General features: G+C 43.6%; 1 protein-coding gene across 2 annotated transcripts in view; it reads right to left on the bottom strand.

Annotated features, from left to right (window-relative positions):
• The window catches only part of DOK5 (docking protein 5), a 118867-nt gene extending 97799 nt beyond the window's left edge, over positions 1 to 21068 (bottom strand). The window contains exon 1 of one of the 2 annotated variants that reach the window (XM_060230770.1): positions 20767 to 21068. In XM_060230770.1, the coding sequence (XP_060086753.1) occupies positions 20767 to 20832 (66 nt within the window). In that variant the 5' untranslated portion in view covers positions 20833 to 21068. The remainder of the gene's footprint in view (positions 1 to 20766) is intronic. The other variant, XM_060230771.1, reaches the window with a different exon arrangement.
• Positions 21069 to 24821: the final 3753 nt, after the last annotated feature.

Below are 24821 nucleotides of genomic sequence, written 5' to 3' on the forward strand. Positions count from 1 at the left end.
ACATTGGAGTCATTTTAGGATTTGTGGTAAAACTCTACAGTACTATAGAGTTTTTACTGTGAATCCTAGAGTGTCCCCGGTGCAATGTGCCCTGTGCAATGATATCACTTCTGGGTGACATCATTATGCTATACGCATGAGAGGCATCCCCCACCACAGCGGCGGAGGAACTTGGCAACCCTAGACTGGGGAGAGGGCTGTGGCTCAGTGGTAGAGCCTCTGCTTGGCATATAGAAGGTCCCAAGTTCAATCCCCAGCAGCTCCACTGGAAAGGATCATGTAGGAGGTGATGTGAAAGATCTCAGCCTGAGACCTTGGAGAGCCAATCTGTACTGACCTAGATGGAACACGGGTCTGATTCAGCAGAAGGAAGCTTCATGTGTTCAAATAGTTTGGACTGATGCCAAAAGAAGGTGCCGAGTGAGACTCAAGAGAAAGAATATTTCCAAGAGTAAGCAACTGCTGCTGAAAAAGCCTCATCTCTGGCTACCACATGCCTTGTCTCTACAGGAGTGGACACAGCAGCAGAGCTTGGTCACCTGACAGTGCAGGATGATGTGGCCTATCAAGTACTCTATTCCCAAACTCTTTCAGTACTTAAAAGATAACAACAAGCATTTTGAATTGTGCCTTGAAGCAATTTGTGCTTTGAGACATATCTTCAGCACTGCCTCTCCCCATAGGAGTCCCCCCCAGGTTTTGAGATCTGCAGCACGACATCTTCTTCCGGTTTCTGGTCCTAAGGACACCTGACTGGCTTCAACCTAGGCTAGGGCCTTTTTGGTCCAGGCCCCTACCCGGTGGAATGAGTTCCCACTGGAGATCCAGGCACTTTAAGACTTGTCAAGGTTTCGCAGGGCCTGTAAGATGGAGCCAGGCTTTTAATTGATCCAGTGGGCATCCCTTTAGTATTAACTGGCCTCTTCTTCACCTTACCATCATGGTGACTGTGTTGATACATATATCAGCCTATATGCTGTTGTTGGCTTGCTGTCTGTGTTGTGATGCTGTATTGCCTTTGTTTGTATACTGTTATGTTTTTATGATGTTTAAAATCTGTAATAGATTAAATTTCTGTTGTAAGTAGGGGTCCCAAATCCCCCGCTAGGCCTGGAGACCCCCGATTTGGAGCCTCCTCCTCCCGCTGGCCATAAAAGGGAAAGCGGGGGGGGAGGGGGGAGAACGGCAACCCTTCCCACCCAGCCCCGATCGCAGCAGCCAGAGCTCTTCCGTTTTCTCAGGCTGCTTCCCGCCCCCAGTCAGCTGGCCGGTGAAGGGAGGGGAGCCCAGCCACGCCCCCAAAGGACCATGTGCCTTTGCACCTCCGGAGGTGAGTGAGTTCTGTCTCCTGCATCAGATTCCCAGAAAGGGGGGGGGCGGGGGGGAGGGGGGGGAGAGGGAAACGTCTTCTCATAGGGTATAATGGGGAATTGATCTGGAGGTTTCGGGGGCTCTGGGGGAGCTGTTTTTTGAGGTAGAGGCACCAAATTTTCAATATAGTATCTAGTGCCTCTCCCCAAAGTATCCCCCAAATTTCAAAACGATTGGACCAGGGGGTCCAATTCTATGAGCCCCAAAAGAAGGTGCCCTTATCCTTCATTATTTCCTATGGAAGGAAGACATTTAAAAAGGTGTGCTGTCCCTTTAAATGTGATGGCCAGAACTCTCTTGGAGTTCAATTATGCTTGTCACACTCTTGTTCCTGGCTCCGCCCCAATGTTTCCTGGCTCCACCCCCAAAGTCTCCTGGCTCCACCCCCAAAGTCCCCAGATATTTCTTGAATTGGACTTGGCAACCCTAGTTGTAAGCCACCCTAAGCCCATTTTGCAGGAAAGGTTGGGATATAAATCTAAAAATTAAATTAAATTTGGCATTGGCAGCCTGTATAGATCTTTCAGTTACGAGTGATATGATCTCTGTATCTAGCCCTCTTCCCATGCGCACAATTGCTTGACTTGGGGGTGCCAACCCCCCGGTGAGGTCCAGAGATCTGGAATTACAGCTGCTCTCTACAGCCATTTTCTTCATTTTCTTCTCTGTACTGTGATCAGCTGTGATCCTAGGAGATCTCCAGGCCTCACCTGGGGGTTGGCAGCCCTAAGCCAAGCAACTGTGTGCGTGGGAAGAGAGCTAGATACAGAGATCATGTGCATATTTGTAAAATGTACATAAAACAGGAAATCACTGTATATACATAAAACACTGCTGATACATAAACAGGAAAAGGAATGATAAAACCGATACATTATTTACTCAAATGCAAGACTAGGTTTTTTCACAAATTTGCTATCAAAGTAATCTTATATTAGCACATGAGTTATAGTTATGTCCAATAACATGATTGTGTGTACAAGCTCTCTTACAATCAGGGTGGTCTTCCTTGCAAGGTAAAAGTGACAACTGATGGCTAACTCAGAAATATGTTTGTTTGTTTTTTACAAACCCTAATGTTTTTTACTGTTTGTACAACAGCAATTGCACACACATGTAAAAAACTGATGTCTGGCATACTTATTTTAATGAAATGAAGAGTTGCCATGGCAGCACTGGCATCACATCCTCCCACATTTCTGGAAAAAAATCACTCGATCATGTCTTTTATGGAATCATAGAGTTGGAAGGGGCAATAAAGACCACCTAGTCAGCCTAGAGCAGCCCTGCCAAGTGTTTGTCCAGCCGCCGCTTAAAGACTGCCAGTGAGGGGGAGCTCACCACCTCCCTCGTTAGCTGATTCCACTGTTGAACAACTCTTAAGGTAAAAAAGTTTCTCCTAATATCCAGCGGATACCTTCCCACCCTTAATTTAAACCCTTTATTGCAAGTCCTGCTGTAGGGTTGCCAAGTCCAATTCAAGAAATATCTGGGGACTTTGGGGGTGGAGCCAGGAGACATTAGGGGTGGAGCCAAGATCAAGGCTGTGACAAGTGTAATTGAACTCCAAAGGGAGTTCTGGCCATCACATTTAAAGGGACGGCACACCTTTTCAATTCCTTCCTTCCATAGGGAATAATGAAGCATAGGGGCACCTTCTTTTGGGGCTCATAGAATTGGACCCCCTGGTCCGATCTTTTTGAAACTTGGGGGGTATTTCGGGGAGAGGTACTAGATGCTATACTGAAAATTTGGTGCCTCTACCCCAAACAACAGCCCCCCCCCAGAGCCCCAGATACCTGCAGATCAATTCTCCATGATTTTCTATGGGAATAAATCTCCATAGGGAATAATAGAGTTCCCAGCAGACATTTCCCTCCCCCCACCCCGCTTTCTGACGACCCTGAAGCAAGGGGACAGCCTCTAAACCGGGGGATCCCCTGCCCTCACCTGGGGATTGGCAACCCTACCTGCTGCCAACAGGAACAGCTCCCAGCCTTCCTCTTAAGTGACAGCCCTTCAGATACTTAAAGAGAGCAATCATGTCCCCCCTTAACTTCCTCTTCTCCAGACTGAACATTCCCAAGTCCCTCAGCTTTTCCTCATAGGCAGGGCCAGATTAACAATTAGGACAAGTAGGCACTGGCCTATAGCCCCCATGCCTTTAGGGGCCCCGGGGCCCCAGTTTTTCCTCTGCTTGCAGCCCTCCCAGCCTGCACGCGCAGCCAGCAACTGAACCGCTCTTTGCCCGACTTGCCTGGTGCCTCTCTCTGCCTCTCCCCTGCAGCTTTGACAAAGGTGCCTGCAGGCTGCAGCAGGGGCCACAGGCGGCGGGGTGGGCGCTCCAACTCTGAGATAATTTGCAAGGGGGCCCCTGAGATTGCGACTGTCTAGGGGTCTCCACAGGGTTTAATCCGGCTCTGCTCATAGGGCTTGGTCTCCAGACCCCTGACGATCCTTGCTGCTCTCCTCTGCACTCACTCCATTCTGTCCACATCCTTTTTGAAGTGAGGCCTCCAGAACTGCACACATTAGTCTTTAAATCATTGCACTCTGATAGGCCCATGTCTTGCATACATGGCAAGTCGATATGCTCTGGCTGCCAAGAAAATATGTGTAAAAGTAAAGTCTGAAGCGTAAAACCTGAAGTTTTGTAATCTGTTTTAATTGTGTGGCACTTTATCTTGATAGTTGCTTTTATTCTTCCTATGTTTTGTTGATGCTTTATTTTGATCAGTCAGATAATGGCTATTGGCCACACTCAAGAAACATTTACTACTACTACTGGTAGAAGATTTACTCCTCTTTCTCCAAGTAAATATCATTATGAGTACCCTCTGCTTAGAGTTGCCAGTCTTAAGCCAAGAGTTTCTAAGTACATGCAGAATTATTTTCCTATAGTGGGGAGTTATTCTATAAACCAGTATAGTTTCCTTCCTGGACACCAGTGGGCGATGCGAGGGCAGGGTTGCCAGATCCAGGTTGGGAAACTCCTGAAGATTTGAGGGTGGCAGGGACATCAGTGGGGCACAATGCCATAGAGCCCATTTTCTCCAGAGAATGACAAGGTGGATTTATATCCCACCCTATACTCTGAATTTCAGAGCGGTCACAATCTCCTTTACCTTTCCCCTCACACACACACACACAACAGACACCCTGTGAGGTAGGTGGGGCTGAGAGAGCTCTTACAGCAGCTATCCTTTCAAGGACAACTCCGACAAGAGGTATGGTTGACCTAGGATTGCCAATCCCCAGGTAGGGGCAGGGAATCCCCCAGTTTGGAGACCCTCCCCCCGCTTCAGGGTCGTCAGAAAGCGGAGGGAGGGGAGGGAAATGTCTGCTGGGAATTCTGTTATTCCCTATGGAGATTTATTCCCATAGAAAATCATGGAGAATTGTTCCACGGGTATCTGGGGCTCTGGTGGGGGCTGTTTTGGGGGGTAGAGGCACCAAATTTTCAGTATAGCACCTAGTGCCTCTCCCCAAAATACCCCCTAAGTGTCAAAAAGATTGGACCAGGGGATCTAATTCTATGAGCCCCAAAAGAAGGTGCCCCTGTCCTTCATTATTTCCTATGGAAGGAAGGCATTGAAAAGGTGTGCCGTCCCTTTAAATGTGATGGCCAGAACTCCCTTTGGAGTTCAATTATGCTTGTCACAGCCTTGATCTTGGCTCCACCCCCAAAGTCTCCTGGCTCCACCCCCAAAGTCCCCAGATATTTTTTGAATTGCACTTGGCAACCCTAGGTTGACCAAAGGCCATCCCAGCACAGCTGCAAGTGGAGAAGTGGGGAATCAAACCCGGTTCTCCCAGATAAGAGTCCGCGCACTTAACCACTACACCAGACTGATCTCTGTAGTCTGGAGATCAGTTGTAATTCCAAGAGATTTCCAGGTCCCACCTGGAGGCTGGCATCCCAGTGTCAGGTAGGAGTTAGAGCACCAGACTAGGATCTAGGAGACCCAGGTTCAAATCCTTACTTTGATATGGAAGCTCACAGGGTGACCTTGAACCGGTCAGTCTCCCTCAGCCTAATCTACCTCACAGGGTGATTGTTGTGAAGATGAAAACAGAGGATGGGAGAATGATACTGAAAGCTGCTTTGGGCTCCCATTGAGAAAAAAGTGCATTATAAATACCTAAATAAGGGGCTCTTTTTTTCTCCCTCCAAAAAAGAGACTTGAGGATGAAACCTGAGCAGGTGCAGAGTGCCTTTGTCTCATAAAAGAAAGGCTTCCTCCAGGGCTTTTTTTTTTTAGCAAGAATGCACAGGAACAAAGTTCTGGCTGGCTTGGTGTAAGGGGGTGTGGTCTAATATGCAAATGAGTTCCCACTGGGCTTTTTCTACAAAAAGCCCTGTGTGAAATAATGGTGACATCAGGGGGTGTGGTCCAATATGCAAGTGAGTTCCTGGCTGGGCTTTTTCTACAAAAAAAGCCTTGCTTCTTCCTATGGCTGGAGACTGGTGTGCCTTGGGGTGGCTTTGCATTCTCTGGTTCTTGTAGTTATCTGAGAGGGGTGTGTATGTGTGGGAGAGAGAACATGCTGGCTGGATGTAAAATTCTGGTTGGATTATCACTTAGCATACTGAAAAGACTGGATGAATATGATCCTGTTGACTGCTGAGATCTGATTTCCTATAGGTTATCCTCATCGCTTCCTGACCTACCCTTGATGAAAAAGGGGAACATGTGGTACTTATTTCCATTCTGACATACTAGCTAGTAGCTATCCTCCTCAGTGTAAGCACAGGTAATTCCTTTGGTTTTCTTACATATGGTATTCTCTAGCTTCATTATCATCCTTATAGATCTGAGAACTCGGTATAGCTTGTCAAAAAGCCACTTTCACACACTCCAGGTGTTCTAGCATTCAGAAATACTATCATGTTTTGTCACTGATACTATCATGAAGTGAGGCTCCAGCTAGCTGAGAAAACATCTGTTATATATAGAACAGGAGCTGCTAAGACCTCAACATTCCACACTGACTTCCTTCCTGTATCTTTAATATCCTATTTAAGGAGGCCATCTGGGGTCAGGACCTAGAACTGGCCATAACAGATCTTGGATATGCACCGCAAATATATTTCCAAAGTGGTGCGAGCCATGCCTACTGTGTTGAGCTACTATCTCTCACGCTAATGTTACGTCCCTACATCTACTTTATTCCACTGCCTCATGCTGCTGCTTTTGCAGGGATAGCAGGGTCACAATGCAACCCTAAACAGAATTGTATCTTTTTATGTTCATTTAACTGCCACAGCCTTAGAATTGGCCAGCATGTCTTGACAAATGCCAGGAGACTTCAAGGGCAGTGCCTGGAGAGGGTGGAGTTTGGGCAAGATACAGGGTTAGCCCTAGACTCTCTGACACCCTAGGAACTGATAATGCCACCGAGTCATAAGAACATAAGAGAAGCCATGTTGGATCAGGCCAATGGCCCATCCAGTGCAACACTCTATGTCACGCAATGTCCAAAAGAAACCAGGTGCCATCAGGAGCTCCACCAGTGAGGCCAGGACACTAGAAGCTCTTCCACTGTTGCCCCCACAAGCACTAAGAATACAGAGCAGAAAGAGAGTTCCATCAATATGCTGTGGCTAATAGCCACTGATGGATCTCTGCTCCATGTTTATCCAGTCCCCTCTTGAAGCTGCCTATGCTGGCAGCCATCACCACCTCTTGTGGCAGTGAATTCCATGTGTTAATCACCCTTTAGGTGAAGAAGTACTTCACATGGGAGGCACCCAGTCTGGCACCCCCAGAAGGTCAACATCCTAGGCAATCACCTAGTTTGCCTAGTGGCAGAGCCGGCCGTGGCAGGATGCGATGTCAGTTTCAAATGACACTCTAGGTATGTCCCCAATCTCTCTGGTAAAGATAGAGACATGGGGAAATTCCTAGAGCATCACTGTGGAGGCCATTTTATCCTCCTGCCCCTCAGTTATTTGAGGGGGAGAGATGGGGGTTGAATGCAGAGGTTTGCACAACATGGGTAGGCAAATGGCAACACCAGTTTGGTGATGGTGGTAGAAAGTGCCATCCAGTTGTTGACTTCTGGCAACCCTATAAGGTTTTCAGAAGTAGTTTGCTATTGCCTGCCTCTGTAGCAATGCTATATTTCCTGGAGAAGTCAACCAAATATGTCAGGGAACACAGTTAAATATAACTGTAATAGATTCAGGTGAGCAGCCATGTTGGTCCGAAGCAGCAGACCAAAGTTCAAGTCCAGTCGCACCATTAAGCCCAACACAGTTTTATTCAAGGTATAAGCTTTTGTGAGCATGTTCAAGTGTGTATGTTCATGAAAGCTTATAACTTGTATAAAACTTTCTTGGTCTTAAGGAGGCCACTGACTCAAATTCTGTTCATATGTATCTGTAACAGTAACTCTGATGTTTGAGGCAGAAGCTCTGTTTAACAGGATGACTTTTAACCAGTAATCAGCCAAAGAGATACCCTGCTAGACAGTTGTTGTTGTTCAGTCACGCAGTCGAGTCCAACTCTTTGCAACCCCATACCAAATGATACCAGGCCCTCCTGTCTTCTACCGTTCTTCAAAGTCTGCTCAAATTCATGTTAGTTAGTTAGTAATGCTGTCCAGCCATCTCATCTTTTGCTGTCCCCTTCTTCTTTTGCCTTCTGTCTTTCCCAGCATCATGTGCCCACCTAAAAACACTTGGCTGGCACCAGGAAAGGTGTTGGGCACCCTGTTGGGAACCCCTACTATATACTGGGGGTGGGGGGTGGGGAAGAGGTTGGCCACAATACATGACTAGTGGGGTCTGTTTGACTTGAGGTGTCACAAGTTGAGTAGAGCTATCTAGGAAGGGAACTGAAAACAAATCAGCCAGTAACTTAATTCCCCTGTATAAATCAATAGTGTGGCCTCATTTAGAATACTGCATAGCTTTGTTCAGCACACCTCAAAAAAGATATTATAGCATTGAGAAAAGTGCAAAAAAAGGGCAACTAAAATGATTAAGGGACAGAACACCTTCCCTATGAAAAAAAATTAAAGAAGTTAGGGCACTTTATATGGGGCACTAAAGACTTAAGCCTTATAACAAAGAAAATAGAGATCTTGCCGAAGGTAGGTGCAGATCACAACCCAATATTGTGGATTACAAAACTGTCTAGAAAACTAAAAAGATGGAGATTAAATGAAGACTTATTACAAAATAAAGAGATAGTGACATCTCTGGAAAATGAAACTAAAGCTTTCTTTCAAATAAATGATAAGGGTGATATAGCTTGCCAGACGGTGTGGGATACGTACAAAGCTGTAATGAGAGGGATACTGATTATACTAAATAAGGATAAAAAACAAAAAGAAAAGCAGATGTTGGACATTCAAAATGAAATAAAGAAAAAAGAAGGGGAACTGAGGAAAAGACCAGGGAAAAAGAAAATTATAAAAGAGATTGTAATATTACAAGCACAAATGAGACATCTGTTAAACAAGGAGTTGGAATGGAATTTGAAAAAACTACAACAGAAATCCTTTGAAGGTGCGACTAAACCTGGAAAATTTTTAGCTTGGCAACTGAAGAAAAAGAGAGAAAGTAAAATAATTAATAAAATTGTAGCGGAAAGAGGAGAGAAAGTAGATCAAGAAGGAATAAAGAGAGAATTTTTCAAATATTATGCCGAACTATTTAAGGGTGTGAAAGTAGATAAAGGAAAGATGGAAGCATATTTGCAAAAGATCAAAATAGCACCCTTAACAGAATATATGAAGAAAATTGTGAATGATCCAATTGAACAGATAGAAATAGAGGCAGCGATTAATGCAATAAAAATTGGAAAAGCACCGGGGCCAGATGGATATACACCAAAAAATTTTAAAACCTTTAAAACAGAATTAGTACCGAGACTTTAAAAATTGATGAATATGATAAGAACGGAAGGGGAAATACCAAATACATGGAAGGAAGCTGTGATTTCATTGATTCCTAAAGAAGACAGAGATGTCATGAATGTAAAGAATTGTAGACCAATTTCATTACTAAATAATGATTATAAGATATATACAAGAATTTTAGCAGAAAGACTTAAACAATATTTGATCAACTTTATAAAAGAAGACCAAACAGGATTTCTCCCTAAAAGGCAAATTAGAGACAATATTAGAATTGTTGTAAATGTTGTAGAATATTATGAGAGGTGTCCAGAGAAAGAAGTTGCATTATTCTTTGTGGATGCAGAGAAAGCCTTTGATAATTTGAACTGGGACTTTATGTTTGCAGTAATGGAGAAAATAAATTTAGGGGAAGACTTCATAAGAATGATAAAAGCAATATATACTGAGCAACGTGCGAGATTATGTGTAAATGCAGATCTTACAGATGAAATGACAATTAGCAAAGGTACAAGACAAAGATGTCCGTTGTCGCCATTGCTGTTTATAATGACTCCTGAAATTCTTTTGATGCAAATACAAGATGATAAAAAGATAGAAGGACTGAGAGTTAAAGGACTTTCTTATAAATACAGAGCATTTGCAGATGATATTATGTTTATAAATGAAAATCCTTTGCAAGTAACACCTTTGTTGCTAGATAAAATACAAGAATATGGAGAACTGGCGGGACTTTATATTAATAAAGAGAAATCAAAGCTTTTATGTAAAAATATGCCAGTGAATAAACAAAAGGAGCAATTAACTGGATGTGAAGTAACCCCTAAAGTAAAATATTTGGGGGTGGAAATTACAATGAAAAATATTGATCTGTTCAAAAATAATTATGAGAAGCTGTGGCGTAAAATGGATGAGGACATGATAAAATGGAATAAACTTAATTTGTCATTGCTTGGAAGAACAGCTGCAATTAAGATGAATATTTTGCCAAGAATAATGTACTTGTTTCAAACTATTCCGATTGTGAAGGATAGTAAACAATTTAGTAAATGGCAAAGGAAGATTTCTGAATTTGTATGGAAGAAACCAAGGATCAAAATGAAAGTATTAACGGATGCTAAAGAAAGAGGTGGTTTTCAACTACCAGACTTAAGACTGTATCATGATGCAGTTTTCTTAGTGTGGATAAAAGATTGGATGACGCTGTTGAATAAAAAACTTATAACATTAGAAAGTTATGGAAATAAATTTGGCTGGCATGCGTATATGTATTATGAGAAGAAAGAGTTGGATGGTCTTTTTTCTTACCATTACATAAGGAACAATTTGTTAAATACTTGGGTGAAATATAAGAGATATGGTGATGAAAGAAAGCCATTATGGATAGTACCAGCAGAAGTGATAAAAATAACAGTTGAGGAGGATGAAGGAAAGCGGCTGTTGTACAATAACTATTGAAAATACAAAGTGGCAAAATAGAATTAAAAACTGCTGAAGAGCTGAATAATAAATACGATTGGTTCCAGATGCAGCAAATAAAAAGTTTGGTGGAAAATGATATTAAAACTGTAGGAATTAGACGAGAACAAACTGAAATGGAGAATGTCTTGCTTGGAGATAATGAAAAATTAAACTCAAAAGTATATAAATTATTGTTAAAATGGTATAAAGATGAAGTAGTGAAGTCTCAAATGATTAAATGGGCAGTTAATGTAAATAGAGAAATACAGATGGATACTTGGGAGTATTTATGGAAAAACTCTATGAAAATTTCAACATGTCAGAGTATAAAAGAAAATTGTTACAAGATGATGTACAGGTGGTATATGACTCCTAAAAAATTGGCAAAGATGAACAATAAGATGTCAGATAGATGTTGGAAATGTAAAAAACATGAAGGTTCTTTTTACCATATGTGGTGGACTTGTGAAAGAGCAAAACAGTATTGGCAGACAATTCAACAAGAAATTTCTAGGATTTGGGGGTACAAATTCAAGAAAGTGCCAGAGATTTTTCTCTTGGGATTACAAATGGAAAAGTTTCCAAAAGAAGATAGAACTATAATATGTTATATGCTCTCAGCTGCTAGAACATTGTATGCGCAGTTGTGGAAGCAAGAAAAAATACCAGAAAAATGGGACTGGATAGTTAAAGTTATGACATGGAGTGAAATGGACAAATTAACAAGAACTTTAAGAGACTATGATTTGGAGGTTTTTACGATGGAGTGGAAAAAATTTAGAAGATCTGCCGAAAAAGAGTGGAAAGTAAAAGGACAATTTTTGATAATGATTAAGTCTTAGAAGAAAGAAGAATATTAATTTTTGGTTTTAGTAGTTAAGCATATCTTTAATTGTTAGTAGTTTTTGATAATGATTAAGATTAAGTTTTAGAAGAAGATAGAGTATAAATATTGGTTCTTGATTAGAATAGAGTACCTTTAAATATTATTATTTTGAATTATTATCATCAGCGGGAGCCAAGTAACGGGGGGAGGGTAATTAGAAAGTAATATAGGGGATGGTGGTGAAAATGATTAAGGATGCAAAAATAGAAACTGTTACCTTATGTTACTAATGTTTATAAAGACTGGGGGGGAGGGAAAAGGGTAATGTATGGGGAAGGCATTAAGTGATTATTAATATTTTATTAGTATTAGATATAACTGCCATATGTTACCAATAAAATTGTTTTAACATAAAGAAGTCAGGGCTCTTTAGCTTGGAGAAACAATAACTGAGGGCTCACATGGTAGAGGTTTACCAAATTATGTGTAAGACAGAGTAGGTAGAGAAAGAAGTACTTTTCTCCCTTTCTCACAATACAAGAACTTGTGGGCACTCAATTAAATTAATGAACAGTGGGTTTAGAACGGATAAAATGAAGTACTTGTTAACCTAAAGAATAATTAACACATGGAATTCACTGCCACAGGAAGTGGCCATGGCTACAAGCATGGACAGCTTCAAGAGGGTATTGGATAAACATATGGTGCAAAACTGGGCCATCAGTGGCTATTAGCCACAAGGTACAGATGGAGAGCCCCATGACGCAGAGTGGTAAAGCAGCAGTACTGCAGTTGAAGCCCTCTACTCACAACCTGAGTTCAATCCCAGCGAAAGCTGGTTCAGGTAGCCGGCTCGAGGTTGACTCAGCCTTCCATCCTTCCGAGGTCGGTAAAATGAGTACCCAGCATGCTGGGGGAAAGTGTACATGACTGGGGAAGGCAATGGCAAACCACCCCGTAAAAAGTGAAAACGTTATGAAAGCAGTGTCACTTCAAAGTCGAAACGACTGGTGCTTGCACAGGGGACTACCTTTACCTTTTTTACAGATGGAACATTATGTCTGGGGCAGTGATGTTCTGTATTCATGTTGCTTGGGGGAGGGCACAGTGGGTGGGCTTCTGGAGCTCTGGCCCCACTGGTGGACCTCCTGATGGCACCTGGGTTTTGGCCACTGTGTGACACAGTGTTGGACTGAATGGGCCATTGGCCTGATCCAACATGGCTTCTCTTATGTTCTTATGACCTGCACTGCTTAAACATAAAGGTTTGTACTTATCTTTTGGTATTTCAACATATACTCTCTTTAGAATGTAAAACAGGATTTCCTTCTGCACCATTCTTCTAGACAGATCACTTGTTGATTTTCCTATTTTTTCAATTATTGTAAAAAGGAAGGAGAGACTCAAGATAGAAATAGCTGTGGCATTCATTCTGTTTCCATCAGATGCTTTCCTTACATGACTTGCTCAGGCGAACTCTTAGATAGATGGGCAGTTTGTCATCCCAGGCCCTATTTCACCCAGATTCAATGGATTTATCACTGACTCTTGGTCATCATCCAATTTCTCAGCCTCTTGGTGCCTCGTCCAAAAGGAAATTTGCTTTAAATGTTGCCAACCGGCTACTTGTTGAAGAGTTTCAAAAGAATATTATGAATTGTTCATCTTCAGAGTATCATCATGGGAAATACTGGACAGTGCTAGATAAGACAGCCCATGTGTTGAGTTAATTAGCAATGGAATCTGCTTCTAAAAGAAGCAAAGGATTATTTAAAATTGCCCAGGACTGCCAATGCAATCCTATGCTGAGTAACTCATCTAAAGTCACTGAGGTCAATTGATTTATACCTCAGTCACTTGTCATAGGATTGCCATGGGACAACAATGTTTCTGGAATTGTACAACAAACATAGTTGACTGTGTTTAAATTATTTGCTAGGAATGCTTAGGTTATCCTTGACAGTCTAACAATTTGCTTTAAAAAAACCCACTGAAGTTGCTTAACTCCCTTGTGAGGGAATAAATGGATACAATTTTCATTACTGATTGATAGATTTTCTTGGACCTGTCTCCATGGCAGAAGTTTGCAGACTTTTGCGATTGGTCCAATTTGGGGTTGCCACACTGGCATGGGATATCCTTGGCGATTTAGGAGCAGTGCCCAAGAAGAGAGCTCAACAGAGATATTATGTCTCTCGAGAACTTACATTTATCATAGAGTCCATGATATACCACAGATCCTGCCTCCAAAGCTGCCATTTTCTGTGGGAGAACTGATCTTGAAAGTCTAATCAGCTGTAATTCTGGGACAACTCCAGGCCCTGCCTCGAAGTTGGTAATCTTAGCTCCATTAACATAAGCATAGTGTCTTTAGTGCCCAACAGCCCCCTTACACTGCCAATTTTACAAAATGCACTGTCACTCATGGCTAGTCAAGTATTGCCATCCTCGAGGGGGGGGGGGGGAATAGAGTTCTCCCAGAATTAAACTGATCTTCAGACTACAAAAATTAGCCCCACTGGAAGGAACAGCAATTTGGAAAGTCTGTATGTTGTCACATCCCAAGGTGAAGTTGGCAGCTCTAGTGCCCCAGGTCCCATTACGGTTGCCAGCATGAGTAGGGTTACTAGGTCTGGAGACTTTGGGGGTGGATCCAGGAGATGGTGGGGTCTGGGGGATGAGAGAGGCCTAAGCATGGTACAATGCCATACGGTCCACCATTCAATACAGCCATTTTCTCCAGGGGAACTGATCTCTGCCAGTTATAAAAGGAGGAGATCTCCAGGCCTCACCTGAAGGATGGAAACTCTAAGCATGAGGCTGGCAACAGGTGGAAGACTCACTATTGGAGGGGGGCCTTTACAGTGACATAATGACATCACTGGCAATGTACTGATGTCACCCCCGATGGGAACAGAAGTAATAACAATGATATCGCTGACAATGCTATAGCATTTAGTCTAAATTGCAGAGTTTTAAAAAATGCTAGAGCATCACTGGTAATAGGCATGAGACATGTCCCATGCGGAGTTTTGTTTTGACTCACTGCAATGCAACAGAAAGCTTTATGTTGACTTCAGCAGTCATCCTACGCGACTGTTTTATGTTAAATGTTTCAATGCCATGGTGTCTTTGTGTATAAGCATGTTGTTCTGTCTTTCTCTGCATGATGCCTTGAGCATTCTTGATCAAGACAAAATGACTCTTAACAGAATTGTTCAGAGAGAACAATAGCCACTGAAAGGTCACCCTACATAACGGGAAGGCCACAGCCTGTTCAGTGGATTGCATGATCATTCTCTAGAGTCATTTCTAGCTCGAAACATTTAGCTGCTGCCCTAGAACACTTCTCCGTGGCCTTCTTCTTCAGTGCTCCTTTCAACTCAAACCTTCCTAAACTTCCTTAACTCCCACTGGCTATTTACAATGCAACTAGAGGTGCCAACCAAAGTTTGGGAAATTCCTGGTGATTTGGGGGCTGGAGAAGGGAGTGCCTCAGAGGGGTATAATGCCATTGAGTCTACTTTCCAAAGTAGCCATTTTATCCAAGGGAATTCATCTTCATCGTCTGGAGATCAATGGGGATCAGTGGGCAATCTCCGGGTGCCACTTGGATAAGATTACCAAGTCCAGCTCAAGAAATATCTGGGAACTTTGGGGGTGGAGCCAGGAGACTTTGGGGGTGGAGCCAGCAGCAAGGGTGTGACAAGCACAACTGAACTCCAAATAGAGTTCTGGGCATCACATTTAAAGGGACCACAAAATGGATAGGGGCACCTTCTTGTGAGGCTCATAAGATTAGACCCTCTGATCCAATCCTTTTGAAACTTGGGGGATTTTTTGAGGAGAGGTGCCAAATGCTATGCTGCAAACTTGGTGCCTCTACCTCAAAAAACAGCCCCCCACCAAGCCCCAGATACCCACAGATCAATTTTCCATTATATCCTTTGGGAATCGATCTTCATAAGGAATAATGGAATGCCTAGCATTCATCCCCCCCCACACACACTTTCTGATGACCCTGAAGTGGAAGGAGAGCCTCCAAACTGGAGGATCCCCTGCCCCCCACCTGGGAATTGGCAACCCTACACCGGGAGGTTTGGCAAACCACAATATTTGCCATGTATGAAATCAAAACTGCAATCAATGCAACTTACTTCACAATACCATTTATAGATTTTACTAGTATACAATTGCCACCAGAAATACAATTTGCAAAGCAAGCAACCACTCTCAACATGCTTGCTTGTAACCATTACAAAGTCAATCTAATAGTCCATAAGTATGAATAGTAATGGGATTGGAGCCTTCTTCTTATTTGAGGCTTGATGATGACATGCACCCCGGGTTTTCCTCAACTTGCATGTTTCAATATGATCTCCATCTAGGTCACCTTCTTCTAAACCAGAACCACTGCTCATACAATATATGCACAAAAGCAACTTGCCACCATGTCTCACAATTAGGTTCTCACGGAGGTTGACACTCACTGGATCATTCTAAGTATTTTGTACTCCACATAGGGTTGCCAACCTTCCCATCGGACCTGGAGAGTTCCCCGAAGTACAACTGATCTCCATGAGACAGCAATCAGTTCCCCTGGAGAAAATGGCTGCTTGGGAGGGTGGAATCTGCGGTATTATACTCTGCTGAAGTCCCTCACCTTCTCAAACCCCATTCTCCACCCCCCAAAATCTCCAGAGTTGGCAACCCTGACTGCACAGCATCATGTTTAAGCTGGACTGATGCCTGTGCAAAGTACCTACAGGTGTTTAATCAGCACACCTGTGCAACACTAGCAGAGCAAACTAGCAGAGTTGCTGCTCGGTTTAAATGAGACGCTATATGAGCGCAAAGTCCCCTGGGGTACAAGCTATGGCTTTGTCAACACCATGCTCAAATCATGCCCTGATCTCCAGCTTCCTTAGGACTGTCATGTTTTGCTCTGTCTCATAATGGAATGGAGTGTTTCATTTAGTGCTGGAAAGAGGCTTGAACAGCTGCCTTTCATATTCGCCAAGGGAAAATTCTCTTTTTCTCTCCTCTAACCCAACCTTCACTGAAGCCACTTGACAACCCACTTTTCCACCCACTATTATCTAAACCAATTAAGCCCCCCTCCCATATACATTCTGAATTCCCTTTCCAGGTTCCAGCAGGGGGGGGGGGTGCACTTTTCCCACCAACATCTTACTTTCTTCCCTTCCCCATACTTTGTGGTAAACATCCAGCCTGGTGAAGAGTTCTGGAGAGCTCAAAAGCTCACCCACTTCCTTCGGCCTACAATGCAACTTTCAGCTCAGGTGTGAACTTTCCCCTTTCCAATTGTCCATTGGAGATCTAATTCTGAAGCTACCATCCTAAATATATTCACTTGGAAGAAGACCAGTGGGAATTCATTATCTGGGTTTTACTTCTCAGTAAACAAACTTGGAATGCAAGACATTTACAGTACAATTGACATTTGCAGATTTTGTTAACAGCACAATCCTTTGTATTTACTCAGAAATAAGTCCCACTTTATTCAGGGGGGTTAACACCCAGGTAAGTGTGAGGCGGCTTGCTCCTTCACTCTTGCTGAACTCTGTATCCCTGCCAAGCTATGCACACACAAACTTCCTATGCCAATTTTACATCACCCAGACTCTCCTAGTTGTATAAATTCTCTACTCCAATTACATTAGCCAACACCATTTACGACCAACCAGGGGAATGCAGCCATAAAGCATGCATTTCCTTTTCACATACTGTATTCCTTCTTTATGGAGCCTGACCAATATCTTTTATTAGTTCATAACTAATCACTTCACTTGCTAACGAAGAACGTCATTTGCGCTCCCTCCAAAGAGATGTTCGAGGCTCTCCAAAGGTTATGAGCATTTGGCGCATGGCGTCAATACCGAGAATATTTCTGCCATTATTTCTGCCATTTAGTCTGATCTTCCCATATGAGCCTTTCCCAGTTTATTAACATACCACGTATATCACTTATATTTTGTCTATAAACTGCCGGTCATCTGTGTAGAGTTATTGGAATGGTGGTATTTCAAATAGCACAATCTACATGCCGACTCCTCCTTTATGGTTATTTTTTAAGCACAGAGTTTATCTTCATTTTAGTATTGATTTAAAGAGAGGGGTGGTGGGGCGGAGGGAATCTATGCTGGATTAACTGAAGCATGGTTAAAAGCCTCAACACCAACCTCTTTTCCTAAAGTAATGACAACCAGCCTTCATGTATTCTAGTAAAATGAGTCTGAGCCTGTAGAATGAATTCCATTAAGCAGAAATGCAAATTGTACCAGTGGTTTTTTTTTTTTTCCTCTTTGGAAAGGCTCATCATCCAATGAACATTTTTTAAAAACCCCTATGCAATTAAAATAAAGGAAAGATAGACGTTTCTACAGAATGATTTTCTTATTGTAGCACCGACAGAAACTCTCACAGAGTGAGCAACACAGAATAGCTAGAGTGGTCCACAGTGTAATCCTAAACAGAGCTACACCCCACTAAGCTCATAGAAACTGGCACCATTAGTGAGCAAGTACTGTGAAGAAAGCAGAGGTCTTTCCTCCTATATAACCTGAAAGTCTTCCTCTTGATAAGCAATCTCGATCTTTCTTAGATCTATGTGAAACATCCTAAGTAGCAAACTTATGTAATGCCCAAGTTGCCTAAGTTGTTGTGATTGCAGGAGCATTCAACGTATAGCTCCTTAAGCATCATTTGTGTTTAGAGTTTTTGATAGTTCAGATGTGACCTCTAACCCAAATGATGTTAACAGCTGGAAAAGATAACAGCACCAGGGGAGAAAGATGAAGGAGATCCATATTTCTGGAGGAGACAGTTTTATATGAATTTTTATTTGGGTTCAATTGAATACAAGGGTATAGCAACCATCATTTATCATGTTCGGAAGATTGCTAATGGGCATCTCATAGCACTTCTTATCGTCTTGAAGCACCTTCCCCTGCTTTACTTTCTTCATTTATACCCTGCCTTTCTCCTCAGGTGGGTTTACATCATTATCCTCTCCTCTATTTTATTCTTACCACACCCCTATGAGGTAGGTTAGACTGAGTGTGCGTAACTGGCACAACAGTAGAATAGGGATTCGAACTTGAGTCTCCCAGATACTAGTCCAATACTCTTAGCCACTAAACCCCACTGGCTCACAACACTTCGGTTGTTTGAAATGGCCTTGTGCAGCTCTCACTTTGTGCAAAATCCAAGAGCTCCATAAGATATCATAGAGACCATACCTACAACTTCAGCTTCATGCGTTATCAGCAGATGTGTTCCAGGAATCGGGGGTCACTTATACTTAAGGGGCTGTCTCCAACATGGGAGAGAACGGTGATCCCATTTTACAGGTCGAAGAATGAGGCAACTCAGTAGCTCATCACCTTATCAAAGAGTTCATAACTGAGAAAGAAGTGTAACTTGACGCCCAAGACTAGTACGCTATTCAGTAACCCCAATAGTTCAAACATATATTAAACATTGCATGCTCCTACATAAACTATCATGAACATAGAATTTAAAAGGGAGTCACAATGAAATAAATGCTAAATTGCAAAGCCGAGGAAGGTATACAAATGCAGTTGGTTTGTTTATACAGATATCTGTTGCATTCAGTAAGATATAAAAGAGATACACTAAATGCCCATACGTTCACCCAAGGCATTCTTTCTGCACAGACCTCTTTCTATACTACACAAACTTTGTGAACACACACAGCCCACTCACATACAGCGTCAGTCCCACCCAGATTGCTGCAATCTGTTTCAGCTCCTGTATGAAGGGCAGGTTTCCACCCTCACTTAGCACATCAAGACCATGCTCTTTCTTCCATGTGCTGTCATGTAAACAGTTGCATGAGCAAAAGATTCATTTTGGATGACAAGAAAACTGCCCCTATACTATTAAAATGGTATCCCCATGTTGGATACAGGCAACGATCCCTTCATATATACATGCATCTGAACCTACAGTGAGCAACCACGCACTGAAGAAATGGCCACTAGAGTCAATAGGCATGTGCATTATCTTCCTAAAAGAGTTACAATTTAGCTTACATAGAGTTATTCTTGTGTAAAACCATTGGGGCTGATGAAGAAAGACCCAAGTAAATCTCCAAGGGGTGGCATGGCTACAGCGCAATCCTAAACAGAGTTACAATTTTCTAAACTCCTTGACAATTTAAGGCTGTAATCCCCAAGGAGTAACTCCGTTTAGGATGTTAGTTTCATAATGCTCCAGAATGGTTACATTTATGTTAGCGAGGATTACACTATGGAAGAGAAAGACAATGTACACAATTGCTAAATTAGGCTTTGTAATTGCAGCATGATTTGCATCCCATAAAATGGCCTCACATGCTAAAGCAATCCAGACAGGTTGATCCTTATGGACCTTGACTCAGAAGTAAGCATCCTCTGTTAGCCTGCAATCCTACACACTAAGATAGGAATGCACAGAGCTTGCAGGCAGACAGTAAAATCAAAAGGCCAGGCAAGTGACTTTTCTTAAGACCAACCCAAAGAAGCGCACAAGCTTTGAAGTTCTCCAGAATTCTGGGTCAGGTGAGATGTCCCTGAACACAATGAGACTTAACTTCCAGGTAAGTATATACATCAGGCAAGATATCTTGAAGGCACCACAAACATTTGGGGGCACAATCTACTAGGCAAGTCCTCTTGCCCCAAAGCCATTACCCTGACACGAAGACCACCATACTCTGCTAGAGCCGGACAGGTGTCCTCTTAAGACAGTGCCACCCAAGTGCTTTGGAGAGCCTTCAGATAGTTCTGATCTCCAAAACCGTTTCTTTCCTAAACCAAGTATGGTTGGTTGGTTTCGATTGCAAGTGAGCTTCTGTCCACACAAGGCTCCTGCCCGCACAACGTCCTGTGACGCTCAAAAGCTGGCTACTTTATTGACACCACCGATTGGATGCCCCGCTGGCTCGGGTCTGCTTCCCCCGCCCCTTGCATCCCTTCACCCGAAATGTGCTTGGCACTCCGCGGCAGGCTGTTGCTATATTTATAATGCACATACCAGTTCGGATCTGGAAAGGAGCTGCTCTTGACCATGTAAACTAACCTGGCTTCCGTTTCGCCGCGATCGCACACACCCCACGTGGCAGTAGCCTGCCTGCGAGCGCCGGCAGAGCCCGACCGACCCACCCAGCCCTTTTAAAAGAAAGGAATAAAGCCAACGGGGAAATCCCAAATACTTACCCCTAAGCGTCTGCTCCTAATCTTCACATACCCTTGCTTCACTATGTCGTTGAAATTGGTGGCCATCCTTCCGCTGGCGAGTCGAGGAGTTGTAGGGAAGTTGCAGCGAGATCCAGTTTGCAGCGGTGGGGTTGTGTCTAGCTTTTAATATGTATATATATATATATAAGGAAATCAATACTTCTTCCAACCGGCCAGCCCTTGGAAATAAAACCTCTTCCTGACCCAGAAAGTCGCCGGCAAGAGTTTTTAATCCACTTGGGAAGTGAGAAAGAGTGAATGAGACTGGAGACTCTCCCCCTCCTCCCCCCCCCCCCCGATCAGCTGACGGGGAAGACGGCAGCTTGCAGCTGACTGGCTTGGGGAATGAGATCAGAGAATCGGCCCAGCTCTTCCACCGCCCCTTCCCCCCCCCTTTTCTTGTGGGCGATGAGTTCCGCCTTGGCTGGCTGCTCCTTAGCAGAACTGGAATCGACCTGCTGAACGCCGCCCACCTCTTTTCCCCTCCCTCCCTCCTGCCTTTGAAAGACCATGAACCGCAACCGCAAAAGCGGGGATCCTTTTATTGGGTGGGATAAAAGAAAGCCCGGGAGAGGGGAGGCTAATTGAGATCAGGAGTCACCTGGATCATCCCCCTCCCCCAACCTTGTCGGTTCTAAGATCGACCCTTGTGATCAATGAAACAGGAGGAAAGTGCCTCTGTGCAGGTGCAGAATGCACTAGGTTCAGCCTGGCCTAAGAGGATTCCTAGACAGTAAGGGATGATGGGAATGATCTTCCAGACCGATTTATTTATTACTCTTGTTTAATTCATTTATATCCCACATTCATCCCCGGTTCTAAGCAGTTTACATCTTCTTCGTACAACAACCCTGTGAGGTGGGTTAGGCTGGCAGAAGTTGACTGGCCCAAGGTCACCCAGCGAGCTTCCATGGCTTGAATGGTGGTTCCAACCTGGGTCTCCCAGAAACTCATCTGACACTAACCTCTACACCTTTTTATAGAAAAGAGGTGAAAGAGCTCAACAGCCATCAAAGAAGGGAAGGGAAGGGAAGGGAAGGGAGTGCAGCTAGTAGGAGCAAAGCATTAACAAAATGGAAAGCACAGCATCCTTGCAACGGGGCCTCAGATTCATTGGGAGCTCACAGGAGCACAGTTCCTGAACCTTTCTGAGAGTTCCACCTCCATGTCCATTGAATAGGCTGTGCGGCTGCATAACAATCCCTGGATGAGCTCCACCACCTATTTTTCTACAAAATGACCCCTGGTTGCAACAAGAGCATGTTGTTTTGCAGCTTTTCAAGCAGCCTACAATGATAGCCTCTGGCGCATTAGAAAAGTTGAAGTTAGGATGCAATCCTCAGGAGCTGCCATTGGAACAAGACTCCCAGTTGCACCCTTTAGCAAATGCGTTTGTTTGTTTGTTGAAATCACCGATGGCCTGCCTTTCTCGGTGAGACTCAAGGTGGATCGCACAATGTTAAGTCAAATTGGGTGGAGCATCCAATAAGCAAAGCAATACGGCGGGCATCCCCAGTGGGCTCCAAAGCCTCCATGGCACCCATCGACACCCTTTCTGAGGCCTGCCAAGGGTTTTTAGGTAATGGGTGGAGCCAGGTAGTTAAAGCCAGCTTCTGATTGACTACTGGAGATTTGATTGGTGTGCAGATTTTTTTTTTTAATGTTGCTTTCAAAAAAAAAAATGTTGCAGCAGCTGCCTTGACAGCACAAGGATCTACGCTGTGTTCCTGAAATTAAGCTATGACAATCATTTTGTGGCTGGCCCCACCTAATTTCACAGTCATTTTGTTGCTGTGCCCACCATGCCATGTCAGAATTCCAAATGTGCCCACGAGCTCAAAAGGTTTGGGGACCCCTGCCAATAAATTTGGGATGCAGAAACCTGAAAAACAGCTGAAACAAAGCCCTAATCATTAAAATTACTTGTTAACCAATGCCGAAATTACATAGTGGGATCAAACTTACAGTAACAAGTACATCCTATACACAGTAATATAGTCCACAGTTCATATCCTTTCCCCAAACCATCTTTTGAAAACATTTCATAACAATACAGCCCTAATTGTGTTTTCTTTTTAATTCCCTTCTGAAATAATTCAGTTTCACATAGTTTGCAGAAAGCCAGGAGGGTGGGAACATTTCTAGCCTCATCAAGTAGTCCTTTCCATGAAATGGGGGCCACAACAGAGAATGCATTGCACAGGCTGTGTTTTGTTGTTGGTGTTATTTTGTTTTGCATACTTGCACAGTTCACCTATAAGAAAAAAGTAAAGGCAATCCCCTGTGCAAACACCAATCATTGCTTTCACATTTTCATGGCAGACTTTTTACGAGGTGGTTTGCCATTGCCTTCCCCAGTCATTTACATTCTCCCTCCAGCAAGCTGGGTACTCATTTTACCGACCTCGGAAGGATGGAAGGCTGAGTCAACCTTGAGCCAGCTACCTGAACCCAGCTTCCACTGGGATCGGAGCAGTCATGAGCAGAGCTTGGACTGCAGAGCTTGGACAGCAGCTTTACCACTCTGCACCACGGGGCTCCTCACACCTATAAGAGGCCCTGCTCAAATAAGTGAAGCTGTCATGGTGGAGCATGGGGAAGAGGGGCAGGTGTGAAAAACTAAGACCACGAAGGGCCATATTTATGATAGCCACTAGCCAGTACCTTGAGCTGGATCCAGTAACTGATGGACAGCCAATGGAGTGACTGCAGAACAGGAGTAATGTACATGTTCCGCCTAGCTCTTTGTGTTCCATTCTCCTAGGAATACCCTTCCAGCTAAACCCCAGGGCACAACTCATTACAGATCCCTGGGTAATAACTTGGGGAGATTAATTTATGATATTCCGCAAAATGTGATGGATATTGATGCTGCTTTGTAAGTCAATTAAACAACAGGGGGCTTGAAAAGGTTTGCAAAATTCAAATTATGTAAAGAGCCAGATTGGATGGAGAAAGAGAGCGAGACTCTGTGCACAACAGGGGTGGGTGGAAGAATGCTGTTCTCAGGGTATTCTGGTCTGCCCCCCTCTTCACCTCCCACTGCCTGCATAATCTCAAATGCTGGCATTGCCGGAGTCCTTTCCAGCAGTCACTGCTGATATGATCCAATTAAGGTAGAAAATATCAGGAAGGAAGAGGCATGGAATAGAAATATGCCACTGATCTTAACCCACCTTCATTTGAGAACACAGACCACACCACAAAATAAATTGCACTGAAAGTACAGCAAAAACTTAGCATAGCGGGTCATCCATGGTTAGTACCTTTTCTATTCCTTGATTTCTCCCCCCCCCCTTTTCTGCTGCATCCTCTGAAGTAGCCACTTTCTCCAGGAGAATGGATTTCTGTTGTTTAGAGATCAGTTGTAATTCCTAGAGATCTCCAGGCCCCATCAGGAGGTTGGCAACCCTAGTTATTCCACCTTCGAGAGTCAGTTTGGTGCAGCGGTTAAAGTGTGCAGACTCTTATCTGGGAGAACCGGGTTTGATTCCCCACTCCTCCACTTGCAGCTGCTGGAATGGCCTTGGGCCAGCCATACCTATTGAAGAGTTGTCCTTGAAAAGGCAGCTGCTGTGAGAGCTCTCTCAGCCCCATCTATCTCACAGGGTGTCTGTTGTGGGTGAGGGGCGGGGGAAGGTAAAAGGAGATTTTGACTGCTCCGAGACTCTGAGATTCAGAGTATAGGGCAGGATATAAATCCAATATCTTCTTCTTCTGTTCCTTGGGGGAAGGGTGGAATAAAAAATATACAAAGAAATAAAGGATAAAAGGAAGTACTTCTTCACCCAAAGGGTGATTAACATGTGGAATTCACTGCCACAGGAGGTGGTGGCGGCCACAAGCATAGCCACCTTCAAGAAGGGTTTAGATAAAAATATGGAGCACAGGTCCATCAGTGGCTATTAGCCACAGTGTATGTGTGTATATAAAATTTTTTGCCACTGTGTGACACAGAGTGTTGGACTTGATGGGCCGTTGGCCTGATCCAACATGGCTTCTCTTATGTTCTTAAATAAATTTGAAAGGGTCCA

The sequence above is a fragment of the Heteronotia binoei genome, chromosome 2, assembly GCF_032191835.1.
Source record: "Heteronotia binoei isolate CCM8104 ecotype False Entrance Well chromosome 2, APGP_CSIRO_Hbin_v1, whole genome shotgun sequence".
Lineage (NCBI taxonomy): Eukaryota > Metazoa > Chordata > Lepidosauria > Squamata > Gekkonidae > Heteronotia > Heteronotia binoei.